Source organism: Micropterus salmoides, unplaced genomic scaffold (assembly GCF_014851395.1).
Source record: "Micropterus salmoides isolate LMB-PRFRI ecotype aquatic unplaced genomic scaffold, ASM1485139v1 Ms_hic_scaffold_1124, whole genome shotgun sequence".
NCBI classification, from domain to species: domain Eukaryota; kingdom Metazoa; phylum Chordata; class Actinopteri; order Centrarchiformes; family Centrarchidae; genus Micropterus; species Micropterus salmoides.
Genome location: NW_024040180.1, coordinates 3,514 through 17,886, shown reverse-complemented (window position 1 = coordinate 17,886; position 14,373 = coordinate 3,514). Strand labels below are relative to the sequence as shown.

The window sequence follows — 14,373 nt, the reverse complement described above, 5'->3', positions numbered from 1 at the left end:
ACAGAATCCAAACAGATTCAGTTTAGTATCATATGACAAATATTTACATTTCAGAAGGCAGTGGCAATGAATTGTTTGGTATTTCTTACTTAAAAAAGACTAAGGTTCCATTTAATTTTCTGTCCATCTACTAATCGATTATTCCGCTTTTAGCTTCAGCTCCAGCTGAATGCACACCTCTGTGACACAGTGTTCACTGCACTTAACAATACTGTGTCCACAAAGTGTATGGCCTTGCTGGCAGCTGATGCTATCGTCCTCATAACACAACAGAAAAAATAGATGGAAAAAATGTTTTCTATTATAAAGATGTGTTCAGACTGAATGCATCACAAACTGGCAGCTGTGTGATTACATACAAAGTCAAAGGTGAGACGCAAATGGTTGCAAGTTCATGTAGATGCCAAAAAGTGAGGGAAAGACGCATGTGCTTGAGTTGAAAAAGTATAAATTAGAGACAAATTCAGGCTTATCCCCAGACTGCATGACCTCTTTCGAATGAATACGCAGAGACAATAGGAGCCAAAGTGAGCAGGTCCAGAGGAGAATAATAGAAACAACGGGAGTTCTAGTAAATTTAGAAAAACTGAGTTGTTTAACACAAACAGGTCCGCATGAAGTTAGTTCCGGTTGTTAGCCTCTACTATCACATCCATTGACTGTGGCTAATTAACACAGTCCAGTGATCAAACTTGCTTAAATAAACAGAGATGCAAATAGACTTTCCACTCAGTCTGATTGCGACATTAGATCGCGAACACTAATAAGCCTGGAGATAGAGTTAAAGGAAAAGCCATATTGCTACCTAAACCAAAAGGATTGATCCACATAAATGTTGTAAAATGCGGTTTGCATGGCAGTCCAAAGGAAAGGGTCATTATCATCAGCGACTCATCAGACTCTGGGATATCTTACTTAGTTAGTCTTGATATGAAGCTACTCATAGTGCATTAACAAGAAATTCCTCTCACAGAATTGGATAGACAATTGAATTGTATGAGTGTGTTAGAAACTACATAGATTTGGCCTTTTAACACACAACAACATGCAGGCTTAATTGTAAATTGGGGATATGACTCTTTGTATTCACATCAATAATGTACCATTATATTGGTACATGCGTATTACTACATCAGAAGATGTCAGAAGATGTCTCATTTAAAAACTTTTAACAGAAGTGGGGAAATGGCTTAAGGTCTTGTAGGTAAAAAAAAAACAACAGCAACAACAACCCTTTAGAAAATGCAATGAGAGATTAAGTTATCAAATTCCAAAATATGTATTCTCTGAGTGCCATGATTATATTCAACTAATATTATCATATTCCACTTTTCAGATTTCGAGGTATACTGTGTAAAAACTGGACATTTCAGTGAAACAGTGGTGCCACGAATAAAAGGTTATTGGGTAAAAAATCATTATGATTTATCTTTTCTGCGTGCCCTGGATGTTCACAGCAGGTTCAATGGGAATTGGGTCATTCGTTTGTGGGGTATCTTGTCATGAAATAAAGTGTTGGACAAGTGGAACATTTGACCTGCTGGTGGCGCTAGATGAGGACTCAGGCAATCATCAAATTCATTTGGACAAACTGACAACCAACATTGCTATCCCTAGAGCTGTGCCATTAGCACAAAGCTACAATACAGTGTACAGGTGTTATTGTCCTTCTCACCCAGGGTCGAGAGAAACACACCCCAGTTCCTTTTTAGTTGCTCTTTGCAAAGAGGAATACTTCAATAACATGTTCCATTCAGATACCTCTTATAGCAAAACTACAGGCACTAATATGAAGTCTGCATTGGTAGAACATATTTGCAGGCATGTTGTATAATATTTAATCTAGTATCTTATCTGGTGTCAACCTAACATGCTCATGCTGCAGTGAATATGGGACAAAACATTTACACACCAGCCTGGGAAAAAATAAATTCACAGGCAGGATTTGTATATTCACAAGCCGTTATGGGAAAAAATCTTAACAAAAATGTATTTTTCATGGCTGTTGTAGTTTGAATTCATTACTAATCACAAATGCTGTAATCTGTCTACATCATAAATGCTCTTTACAGCAAGTGTGAGACTTGTGACGGTAGCTTTATTGAGAGATTTATTGATAAACTTATTTTCTGCTAATACAACTTATGGTGCTCTGGTATTTTGCCACCGAGGTATGGACATGATTTGCTTTGCTGCCAGAGCTGCAAATTAGCTGATAAAATGCCCAAATTCACACTGTAAATGCTGGTAACCACGAGGATTATCAGTTTACCTCACACTGTCTGTTGAGTAGTGTGTATGTCTCAGTGTGCTGGCTAGACAGGCCTTCAGTATTTATTACAGCACTAGAGTTGGTCTCGTGTTGCCAGAGGATCTGTTACATGTTTCGTCATCCTGCATAGTTCAGTGAGTTGACCCTAACCAGGTCACAGAAGCCAGGCATGACCTGAGATGGTGTTGATGCACTTTCCATAAACATCAGGGTCCACCCAGGACATCCTGCGTGTGCTTACCAGTGGATTCCTGTTTACAAAGAGGCATTTTTTTCTGTACAGGACTAGCTTCACTAAAGCAACAAATGTTATTACCCAGCTGGTCCTTTTTTGATTTGTATTAAAGAAGTGGGTGAATTATGACCCCTGTTTCAGGACTTATGATATTTGCAACTGTACAGCAGTACCCAAAAGCACTTTGCTTGTATAATACCTCGCCTGGCTCATTTTCCTAGATTTTCTTTCAACTGCAAGCAACTCTGCGTTGCATTAAGGGTTAAGGGGGGAAAATTGGATGAAAAAATGCACTACTGTACAATCAGTGATGGGGAGCGAATCAATGATTATTTTTTCCTGTGAGAATGAGCCAATGGAAAATTACCTTACCAGCCCTCCCACTACAAAGTCACCTCTGAATTTAATCTTTATTAGCTGAGTCAGATGTGGAGATGCTGAGGAGGCAGAGAGGGAATTCAAGACTTGTCTCCCTCGGCTGCATCTCCAGCTATACCCATTCACTCCGTGCCAGTGTGGGGTATTTTAGTTATCAGATCGTCCATAAAATGTCAGGCCAGCATATGTTAGGAATTTCCTCTTTAAAGCCAGTAGCTAAGTACTTACAGTATAAGTGACTTTCATATCACCCGATCAATTCATGTTTTTATTGCAGGCAAACATTGCCCTTTAGCAGTGGTTCCCAACCTTTTTGGCTTGAGTACCTTTAAGGTGAAGGGAAATGTCTGGTTGTGACCCCACATCCCAGTGTATGGCCTTGGTGTGGACATTAGGTGTGAGAGCAGTTTAACAAAAGAGTGATTTTTGTGCCCTGTCGGACTGTTTTATTCCAAGGATACAACAATTAGTCGATCCGAAGAAAAGAAATTCAGCTGAAGATATGCGACTATTTAGAGAATCGATTAATCATTTGAGAGATTTTTTCAAGTAAAAAACGCAAACATTTAAAGCTTCCAGATCTCAAACATGAGAATATGCTGTTTTTTTTGGTCTTGCATTATAGTAAATAGAATATCTTGGAGTTTTGGACTGTCCCGCAAAATATGACATTTGATAACATCACCTTGTGCTTTGGGGTGCTCACTATTTTCACTATTTTGTTATAGAGACAAAACGATTAATCGAGAAAATATTAAGCAGATTAGTTGATTATCATTAGTTGCAGCCTTACTAGGATTTTTAGAGGCCTGAAGTGGGGAAAGTATCTAATGCTTTTTCAAGAAAAAAGATGAAAGGAAGACATATTTTAGTTCTTGCTGTGACCTTTCAGATCTTTTTAGGTTGGTGGTTTGGCCCGTGCATGTAGATTTCTAAAGACGTGCATGTTGGGCGACATGACGAAATATATCTCGAAACAACATAAATAATGATACTTTTAGGGACTTTGTCATAGTGTTTCTACTGTGGTAGCTAATTCTTTATAATCTCGTTGTGGGTAATGTTGTAATTCAATGAGCTGGACAATTTTATGGTAATATGAGGATTATACTATGATGATTTGTGCATCGATAGCTCTAAAACATTTGTTTCTGTTTCTCAGTAGATTTTCCAGAGATGTCCTAATATGACGATAAATATAATTTCTGTAATATAAAATTACATTAGCCATAATGGAGGGTTTTGTCAGTGTCAGCTAGGATTATGTAACCTGACACCTACACTCTGGACATGTCAGGCTCCACAGACATGAGTACCATGGCAATTACATGCCTTACACCAGGTTTTGGTAGTGGCAGTGTCTGGCAAAAGTAAGTGAATTCAATATGTTTCTAAAAATATTAGAGCTGCGGCTAATGATTATTTTCATTATAGATTTATCTGGCAATTATTTTCTCAATTAATTGTTTTTGTCTATAAAACTGTCAAATAATAGTTACAAAATATCCATCACAGATTCCGAGTGAGCCCAGGCTTACATCTTCACATTGCTTGTTTTGTCCGGCCAACAATCTAAAACCTAAAGATCTTCAGTTTACTATCATAGAAGTAAACAAGAAAACCAACAAATATTCATATTTTTAGAAGCTGAAATTAATTAATTACATTAATCATGTGTGCTCTAAAACCATTAGGCTACACCATACATGTAGCTGATTTGTGTTAGATATATAAACTTCATTTTGTCCCTCCTCTTTTAGCGAATACAGCTTTTTCCCTGCAGATATTTTCTGATGTATTTGCAGGAAAATTACAGGTGTAACAAATTATAGTAATGATGGCTCTGTTCCATCAAGTGGAAGCCATGCTTGTGAGCCAGCATGCATAATACCAGGGCCCTTGAACCTAAATTGAATGGAGCCATCAGGAAGGTTATTAATTACACCTGTGTTCTTCCTGCTTTGACATGTCAATGTGTCTGTTGTGAAAAAGGCCTATATACATTGAATACGAGTAAAAACACTGATATAAAGGAAGTGTGTGTGTTTGGGGGTTCATGTCTGTGTGCAGTGGAGGTAATGTGACATGCTAAAATGATATGTGTATGTTGTTTTGACATTTTGGTGAATGTATTTGTTTGTAATAAATACTCATACAAATATTGCTATAGTACTTTACTGACACCAGGATCATTCAGAATCATTAACTGAGTCTTTTACAAAGGCGTTAAAAAATAAATTGTTGAAGTTTTCATCTTGAAGGGAATTGATTTGTTAAAAAAAAAAAAAACTGCTATAGCATACGATTATTATTGATTGTTATGGAATTCTTCTCAGGTCACTTGCTGCCTGGACATGACCGTTGTCTGACCTGACTCTTGAGGATTCACAGCGGCAGCATCCTTCAGCCAGCCGTTCATCTCCATGCCACTCTGAGGAGGAATCGCTCATCCTGAGTACGAGTTCGGCCCTTGTGTTTCTCTTCTCTCTATCACCATGGGGGGAGCCGTGAGCGCTGGGGAGGACAATGACGACCTCATTGATAATCTGAAGGAGGCCCAGTATATTCGCACAGAAAAAGTCGAACAGGCTTTTCGGGCCATAGACCGCGGTGATTACTATCTGGACGGCTACCGGGACAGTGCCTACAAAGACTTGGCATGGAAGCATGGCAACATACACCTGTCTGCTCCGTGTATATACTCTGAGGTGATGGAGGCCCTCAAACTGCAGCCAGGACTTTCTTTCCTTAATCTGGGCAGTGGAACTGGCTACTTGAGCACAATGGTTGGCCTTATCATAGGTAAGCATAGGGTGCCCTTTTTCACAGCTGTGTTTTTTCATGTTTGGGAAGCGCGCAGATGTTCAGTAAAAATTAGGTAAACTTTACTGTAAAAGTACAGTGTGTGCCTGCAAATCAGCTTCAACAATAAAAGGACTGTAATGATTATTTTCTTTTTCGTGTAATCTGACGATTATTTTCCTGATCTTTCAAATAATTATTTGGTCTATAAAATGTCAAAAAGATACCACCACAATTTTCTAAAGCCTAAGGGACTATCTGCAAATTGCTTGCTTGTCTTCTAGTCTAAAACCCAGGCCTATTTAGTTTACTATCACATATAACAAAGAAAATCACCAAATCCTCAAATTTGGCATTTTTTTCTATAATTATGACTTAAACAATTATTCAAATATCAACATGGGTGCAGATTAATATTTTTGCCAATAGATAAAATGGTTAATTGTTTCAGCTCTAAGTCATATCATAATATGTAGTAGGTAATGCTATGAACATATTGTTCTTGTTGTGTTTTGTTTCCAAGGTCCGTTTGGTGTGAACCATGGAGTTGAGCTCCATAAGGATGTGGTTGAATATGCCAGAGAGAAACTAGATGAGTTCATAAAGAATAGTGACAGCTTTGATAAGTAAGTACATGCTTTGTTTGAACGAATATTTAGTTTGGCAAATATATGATACCGGTCTGTCCATTTTAATTATAACAGTAGAGCCAGCAGCAAGTCAGCTTATAGCATAAATACTGGAAACAGGGGAATCAGCTGCCTGGCTCTGTTCAAATGTAACCAGTTCTGCCTATCAGCACCTGTAAAGCTGACTTGTGTTATATCTTATTCATCCGTCTCCCCCTGTTTCTGGTCTTTATGCTAAGGTAAACCAACCAGCTGCTGACTGAAGCCTTACATTTAACACTGACAGATTTGAGAGTGGTCGGCAAAGTGTATTTCACAAAATGTTAAACTATTAATTTAACAAAGAACGTTTTATTCAAGCTACAGGCACAAGTATCAGTTTTACCTGCCAGTTTTGCACTTGTGGACCATAACACTTTGTTTTGCAAATTAATTCCGTTTGACTCTAATTCTACTTATTTAATTGGCATATTTCTGTCACAGCTCACAGATGTGAAAACATGTTTTCCTTTGTTGTTTGATGTATTATATCCACTGTACTTGTTATTGTCTTTTCACAGGTTTGAGTTCTGTGAACCTGTCTTTGTGGTGGGGAATTGCCTTGAAATCTCAACAGACAGTCACCAATACGATCGCATTTACTGTGGCGCAGGAGTGCAGAAAGACCATGAAAATTACATGAAAGTGCTGCTCAAAATTGGAGGCATTCTGGTGATGCCTATAGAGGACCAGGTGAGCCATCAGAATGATACTGAATCCACACATCATGATTGCTGTTCAAAGTGCTAACACATGAGGCAACAACAAGGTAAAATAACTTTGACTTATAAGGCTGGTTATGCAACTTTCACATGCATTATTGAGCCACAACTGCTCCTGGATTTGAGCTGACATGTAAGGAGCTCACACACAGGGCTGTATAAATAAATGTTTTATTTAAAATGGTGGATGTGAGTGTGGACAGGCTGTGGGGCAAGTAAGAGGGCATTAAGTGTACTTTGGGAAGTCAGTGGAGAAATTGGTTGGCAGGAACTTTATCCAGTAAGGAGGGTAAAGATCTTGACAGAGTCATGGTTAAGGATTTTGAGCATTGTCACATTTAAAGGAAAAGGGAGCAGCTGAAGTGAAGCAAAGCTTGTCTAAGATTTAATGTTGTGACACATGATTTAGATTTTTTTATGTTGCCAGTTACTCAACCAAAACCTGAGAATACAACATGTGTAAAAGAAATCAATCGGATGCTATGCTGTGTTTTTAAAGAAGCTAGAAGGCATTAGTAAGAACAAAAACAGCCCGCACGCTTCGAATCATGGGGCAGAATATAATTCTGATCAGAGATCTAACTCAGGCCATATCCACACTAATGCGAATAATTTTCAAAACACCATCTTTTTTTCTATCTTTGTTGTGGCCTTTCATGAGCACCAAGCCGGCACGCTCCCCCTCCCCAAAAAAGCATTTTAAAATTACTCTCCAGAGTGGACGAATATGAAACATCACATTTTTATATGGGGAAAACAGAGCTTTTTGAAAATGCTGACACACTGTATGATTAAGCATCTCAAAGCTTAAGAAACAAGCTTTGTCATCTGTAACTCTATCTTTTTCTAGTCATTTTGTATGTTAAAACAACATACAGATATAAATACTGTATGTATAATGAAATGTACTATAAAAGCTAAACTTTACTTGACTCTATGTTTATGGTTGTAGACGTCCTTCAAAAACATAAAGGATCATGCATCCACTCAGGAATTGCTGTTGGCCTTGGTCAGGGAGTAGCATTTATGACCCTTGAAATAATGTGAATGGAAACACCTATAGCGTGGTCATATTGAGAAAAGTAATCACATAGAGACTTTTTACTATGACAGTTTTATTATCATGTTGAATGAAGTACACTAAAGATGGCCACGAATGTATGAACCTCACATCTGCCTTAAAGGGACCTACAGTATCTGCTGATTTTAAGGGACCTGTTGTGTGCCACTTGAATGCCCCCCAAACAATTACACCTCCCCCCTACCAAGATATAAACTCACTTTATCATTGCTAACCTCATGTGCTTTAATTATGTTCTGATACCTGTCATACCGGTAATTAGTTGTTATGGCCTGAGCCACCAGACATGTGTCATCTACGGGGGGCCAGCATGTCACACCAGCAGAAGAAGTTTTGATGATTTGTCTGACAGGGGTGAGCAATATGACGATGTCCTGTATTCTATAACTGAAATTATAAGTCAAAAAAGGAATTGGTTAATTGGCTACTTTAATTAATTGAATAATTGCTTAAGTTATTTTTAAGCAAAAGGGACAAAATTTTGATGGCTCCAGCATCTCAAATACTGTTTCTACCATGGTAACTATTCCTGGTAGTAGTAGGCCATTGTGGGCAGTGTTGCAAATGAGACCTTGATCTCAGTGAGACTACCTGATTAAGAATAACTTATAATAATTATTATTATTTTGTATGATTTTTGCCAGGTCAAAAACTGACATTTCTGTTTTATCCAGAAACAATAGATTTTTTTCTGTAGGAAGAAAAGAAATAAATATCAATGTGATTTATAAATGTTCATGTGCTTTGATAAGGATTTGAAAATGCCTTTGAAAATAACAGCAACTTCACTGTCTTGTAGATGCTCAGACTTGTCGCTAAAGTCTGTTAGATTGTTCTTTAAGCCCATTGGCAGTAATCTGTTCAAATACAAAGCAATTGTGGAAATGGAGTTAATGTATCATGCACCTATTTGATATAGCAGCATATATGCTAATGTAAAGGAGGGCCTATTTTTGACTATATTTCTGTAATAAACACACACACAGGGATAGTTGCAATAGTTCCTGGTGTACAGAAGGAAGCAGAGGGACACATCCCCTTCAGAATCATATCTATCCAGGTGGTAAATTCACAAAAAATCCACAATAAGCAATGAAAAAAACACACCCAAAATGGAAGTTCACCAACAGAAGAAACTGTGTCGCTCCATACTGTTGCGCAGGATTTCATATTTTATAAGTGTTCAGTGTGAGTTCAGGTTTTGTCTCTTTATGCAGCTGACCCAGATAACCAGGACTGGCCAGTGCACATGGGACAGCAAAAACATCTTGGCGGTGTCCTTTGCCCCTTTGGTCCAGCAGAGCAGAGCTGATGGAGAGAAGCCTGACACTGTCCAGCTGCGTGAGTTCTCCAGCCTCTGTCCTCAGCAAAAAAACAAAACAAAAGAAATGCTTAACTGGTCTTGAAGTGTAAAGCAGGCACAATTTTAAAGTCAAACAGTACATTCAAAGTGATGAAATGAGACGTTTCCTACAGCAATATTTGCTTTGACACATGAAGCTCGCCTAGCAGCGACTAAGTAGAGCCAGTTATTTCTTTTCCTTGAAATACTGAGATGCAGTTTTCTCTTTGATTGCCTCACTTGCTTACACTGACCTAGTTGGAAGACTGATGCAGCTGTATGGATTATTGCCCTGAAGGACTGTGTCATCTCTCTTTGTCCTCAGCCCCGGTGACTGTCCGCAGCCTTCAAGATCTGTCTCGGATCTACATACGCCGCACGCTCAGAAACCTGGCCAACGAGGACAGCCAGGGGAAGGGGATGGTGCAAAGAGTTCCCCAGAAGCGCAAACGCAGGCGCTGCCGGCGGCGACGCATCAACACCTACGTTTTTGTAGGCAACCAGCTCATCCCCCAAATGGTGGAGAGTGAGGAGGAGGAGCACCCCGAGGAAGAACACAAGGAAGTGGAGGAGGAGGAAGAAAGAGACATTGGCGACATTGAAATCCTCAAGCAAGTGAACGTGTTGAGAGACCAAATAATGGCTTTACCGCTGCCCGAGTCACTGAAAGCATACTTGCTGTATTACAGAGAGAAATGACTGATTCACTCGATATCCGCTCTTAACGGGTGGAGCTGAAATGCTTTTCTTCACCCTTTTCAGTACAAATGTAGCATTATTTCCATGAAATCTTGATGGCAAAACTGTAACGGAAAGAGACGTCATAGATAATATTGGATAATAATGTTATGATTGTCACAAGTTGTTAGTTTTTGTTGACGTTTTCTTTTGATTTTGTATATCAAAGAAAAAACAATGTAAAAAGTATACTAAATGGACATTGTTTCAGAAACCCGTTTTGAGATTCAGATTTTATCACAATGTCAGGATTTCTGCAGAAGTGTGCAGATTAAAAATTGTATAAAAAAAAAAAGTTCTTACTATATTTGTTAAAATATGATCATGCTAAGAAGAAGACTTTTATTGCGGCTTTTTTTAGAAGCTTTAACTTACTATCAGCATCTGGAGATTTAATGATGCTGAAATGAGCTAAAGACACTGAAAAGCAAATAAAGCCACATACTCCCATTTTGAGTTCAAGAGTAAGACGTTCTTGCATAATCATGAACGGGACACTTACGTCATTACTCTTCTTGACATTTTGTTTACGGTCAAAGCGTTTTGTACCTTCCTATTACAAAGAGATCACTGAGAGACTAGATTGGGTCATAATATTTTCTACAGGGCACCTTTTAACGTAACTTTTTCTACAGGGTGCTTACATACTTGTGTTTTCTCATAAGTAGCTGACACCCTACTTGATATGATAAGGTGTTGTAGGCCCTCCTCTCCATGGTTTGCTTTCCATTGTTGATGCAAATAGTATATTAGTTTAATCAGTCATATCAGAGGTTTGAAATAATGACAAAATTGATGACGGGTGTTCAGTGGTGGTACACATTTTCAGCTCTTTTTTTTTTTTTTTCTTTTTGAGGGAACTGGTAAAGGGGAGTTGTTGGTCAATAATGAGCACATGCATGAATATACCGTAAATGTGTTGGGTGTTCCTGACTTTGCTTCACATCTTGTGAGTGGTCACTGGAGGTGATGTCCCAAGTGATCAGGTCCAGAAATGTTTTGACAAAAGAATTTTTTTTTTTTTAAATAATATTAATCAATTAGATGGCCTTGAGACAAATCTAAAATTCTGTACAGTAGTTTGTTTTTTATCCACAACAATGCAAATCAGAATTGCTGAGGATTTTGAAGCCTTTTGTATCCTGGACTGTAGGACTGTCCAACAAAGCACCTTATTCTGCAGTCCTCAAGTGGGGAAAAAAAAAACAAAAAACAAAAAAAGAGGTGCCATTTTTTTGGCTTAATTTGTATTGAGGACTGGACTTCTCGTAATGTAACTGCTGTTTAATCAAAGTACAATTTGCTTGCAGAACTTACCTGATAGTGATGGCTTTTAAGTGCCAATGTACCCCATCACATTAGGATGTCTGTGAGCTTTCTGGCACAGTAAATTAACCCAAACCATGGTGTATTTCTACAACAAAAAAAACAACAAAAAAACATTCCACAGTGGAAAAAAGAAACCACGCATCACTGATAGATGTCACACTTTTTACTTTATGGTCACAGACTTGGAAATTTCGTTCATCTTACTTTGAATGCATAATTTAGTATTCCAAAAGCTGAGTTGAATGTTGTTGATAATAATTCTATTCAATATAAAAGTGATATATATCTGTTGTTATATTATTCTGCATACAGTTTAATTTGCATTTGATTTGTTGTAGCGCCCTCTTGCTGTACTGTATCTTGACACTGGGAACTCTGTAGATCAAATCTCCACTGCTGTCTGTTAAATAGATAAGATATATTAGTGATATAGGTCTTCATTTTGTTCTGGTGTAATGAAAAATATTTAGTTTGAAAAAGGGGGTGATTATTCTATTAGTAGTTTTTGTGTGTGAAGAGGTAACATTTATTTTCCGTAAGGTTATTTTTTTGTTTTATACATTCATCGGAAAGCTTTGCAAGTAAGCAATAATGGAATAAATTCTCATCTTATAATTACCAATAACAACATAGTCCCATTTGATTTGCGTAGTATCCATTAAATTCCACATGACCAATTACAGGCATGCAACAGTTTATATACCATTATCTAAAATGTAATTGCTAATCAGAGAGCACATTAAGTATTGAAAGCAGGGGACCTACAACCTCGACTCTCAGGTCACGCCTTGCACCAAAGTTAATGGGACTGCTGTGATTACATTTAATGTGGACGAGAGTCGACTATACAAAAATGGCACCCGGTGATCACCAAGTCATAACCAATTCTGTGCTTTTATATTAAGTTCATTTGTCAAGAGATAAAAAAAAACAGTTCTGTTGCTGTTTATCAGGCCTAGGTTGATTTCTCATAGTGTGTGCAGTTCATTTTGAAAATGTGTTGTTTTTCCGTAAGTGTTTGGCACAAAAATAAAGGTCACAATCACGTTATGCCTCTTCTAATCATTGTAACTGCTCTTTTTATTATCTTATTTGGTTCCCCTAAGTATGTCCGACGTGGTCAAGGAGTCAAATGACAATGAATTTTGAAAAACAGTCGTAAAAGTGCCACTCTGGCATCCTGGCTGAGCTTGTGATGACCTTTTGTTGTTTTTGTCACCACTGCTTTGAATTGATAACAGAGAGAGAGAGATTGCTTCTACTGTTTCATCTTTGGCTTCTCTGACATTTATGGATGATGCACATACTGCATTGGCTGTTACAAAGTGTGTGCTGATCAATTAAATATTTAATGATTGAGAATAATGAACAAATAAACCTCAATCACAGCTCATGTAGTAAACTTGCTCATCCGATAACCAGACACAACAGATAACTTTTAAACAGGACCTTATGTGCACATAAAACCCCAAACTGTAAGTATTACAAATATGGTTAAAATATACTGGATGTCTGACAAATCCCTATGATCTTTGCCTGCAGGAGCAACAAGAGGGAACATGGGTGCAAGATGTATGTTTTGAAGGAAACAGAAGCTGTTGGTTGGAGGCTATGACGCTACATATTTCTATTAATAGAATATGAAATTGTAAAGCTACTCTTTCAGATTAGGAATTCACTGAACTTAAAGCTTGTGTTGATCCAGCTATAAGAAGATTTACAAGATTTAGTGGCAGGCTGTGGTAGAGCAATGAACAAATAACCTACTGTTACATCTACATGCTTGGTGCAGAGTGAAACAGCCATACATAAGTAAACACGCTGTTATCTGAACATCAAACCCAAGAGTGTGCGTTACACATCTATAGTACAATATCCCTATAAAATTTACTTAACATACAGTTTTCCCCTTTAATTTCCCCTTATGCAGCGTTAAGGTTGCTCAAATCATCTTGTTCCAAAGTCTTTAAAATCGCCATATATATTCTTTGCATATCTAATTATTCAAACTCAGCATTGTCTTTATTATGGCTGCACCAGATATACTGTATATCTTTTGGACTATTAATACACAGTTAATATAAAAAGATATGTTTAATATAATTTAAATATGTAAATATCGAGTGGTTTATTTCTTGTCTATTTTGAGTACAAAAAGTAAGTGTATTTAAGTAGACTTAATTATTATGTAATTGTGTCTCAAAATAGCACAGTCAAGTGCTCCAAAGTGTAGTCAAGTATATTTGAAGTTGTACTGCTTACACGTCGATACTTGGGGAAATGCGCTTGTTCACTTTCTTGGCGAGAGTTAGATGAGAAGATCGATACCACTCTCAAATGTGACAGTGTTATCAGTCGGTCTGAGAAAGAAAGGGAACAGGCTTATTTCTCAAAATGTCAAACTAGTTCCTTAAGGGTAGTCAAGTATATTTTAAGCTGTATACTTACGAATCATTTATACAACAAATGCAAAATCAGTATGTACAAAATAGCACCATGTAAGTAAGAAAGCACAGCACAGTTTTTAGTGCAATCAGAGGACATTTTCACACACTTTAATATATTTTAATAACATCTAAAATGTGAATTACTCTTCATGACAGTACACTGAACTTCATATGTAAAATCGGTGGAATACCCACACATGAAAAATAAAACTAACCACAAGTGAGCCATGTTATAAAATGTCTTATTTATTAATTTATTACACAGCATATTTGTTAATAAAACATCTGCAAAAACAAAACAAAATAAACCTCACTCTCTACATCCTGTTATAAGGGTATGCAACCAAGATCATTTTAAA

At 37.5% G+C, this 14,373-nt stretch overlaps 1 protein-coding gene across 1 annotated transcript; it reads left to right on the top strand.

Moving 5' to 3' along the window:
• The first annotated feature begins 5,221 nt into the window (after window positions 1-5,221).
• Window positions 5,222-12,629, top strand: LOC119898440 (protein-L-isoaspartate O-methyltransferase domain-containing protein 1-like). Its single transcript, XM_038712613.1, has 5 exons — window positions 5,222-5,687; window positions 6,211-6,313; window positions 6,877-7,048; window positions 9,376-9,499; window positions 9,826-12,629. The coding sequence occupies exons 1-5, from the start codon at window positions 5,381-5,383 to the stop codon at window positions 10,197-10,199; spliced, it is 1,080 nt and encodes a 359-aa protein (XP_038568541.1). The 5' UTR covers window positions 5,222-5,380; the 3' UTR covers window positions 10,200-12,629.
• Window positions 12,630-14,373: the final 1,744 nt, after the last annotated feature.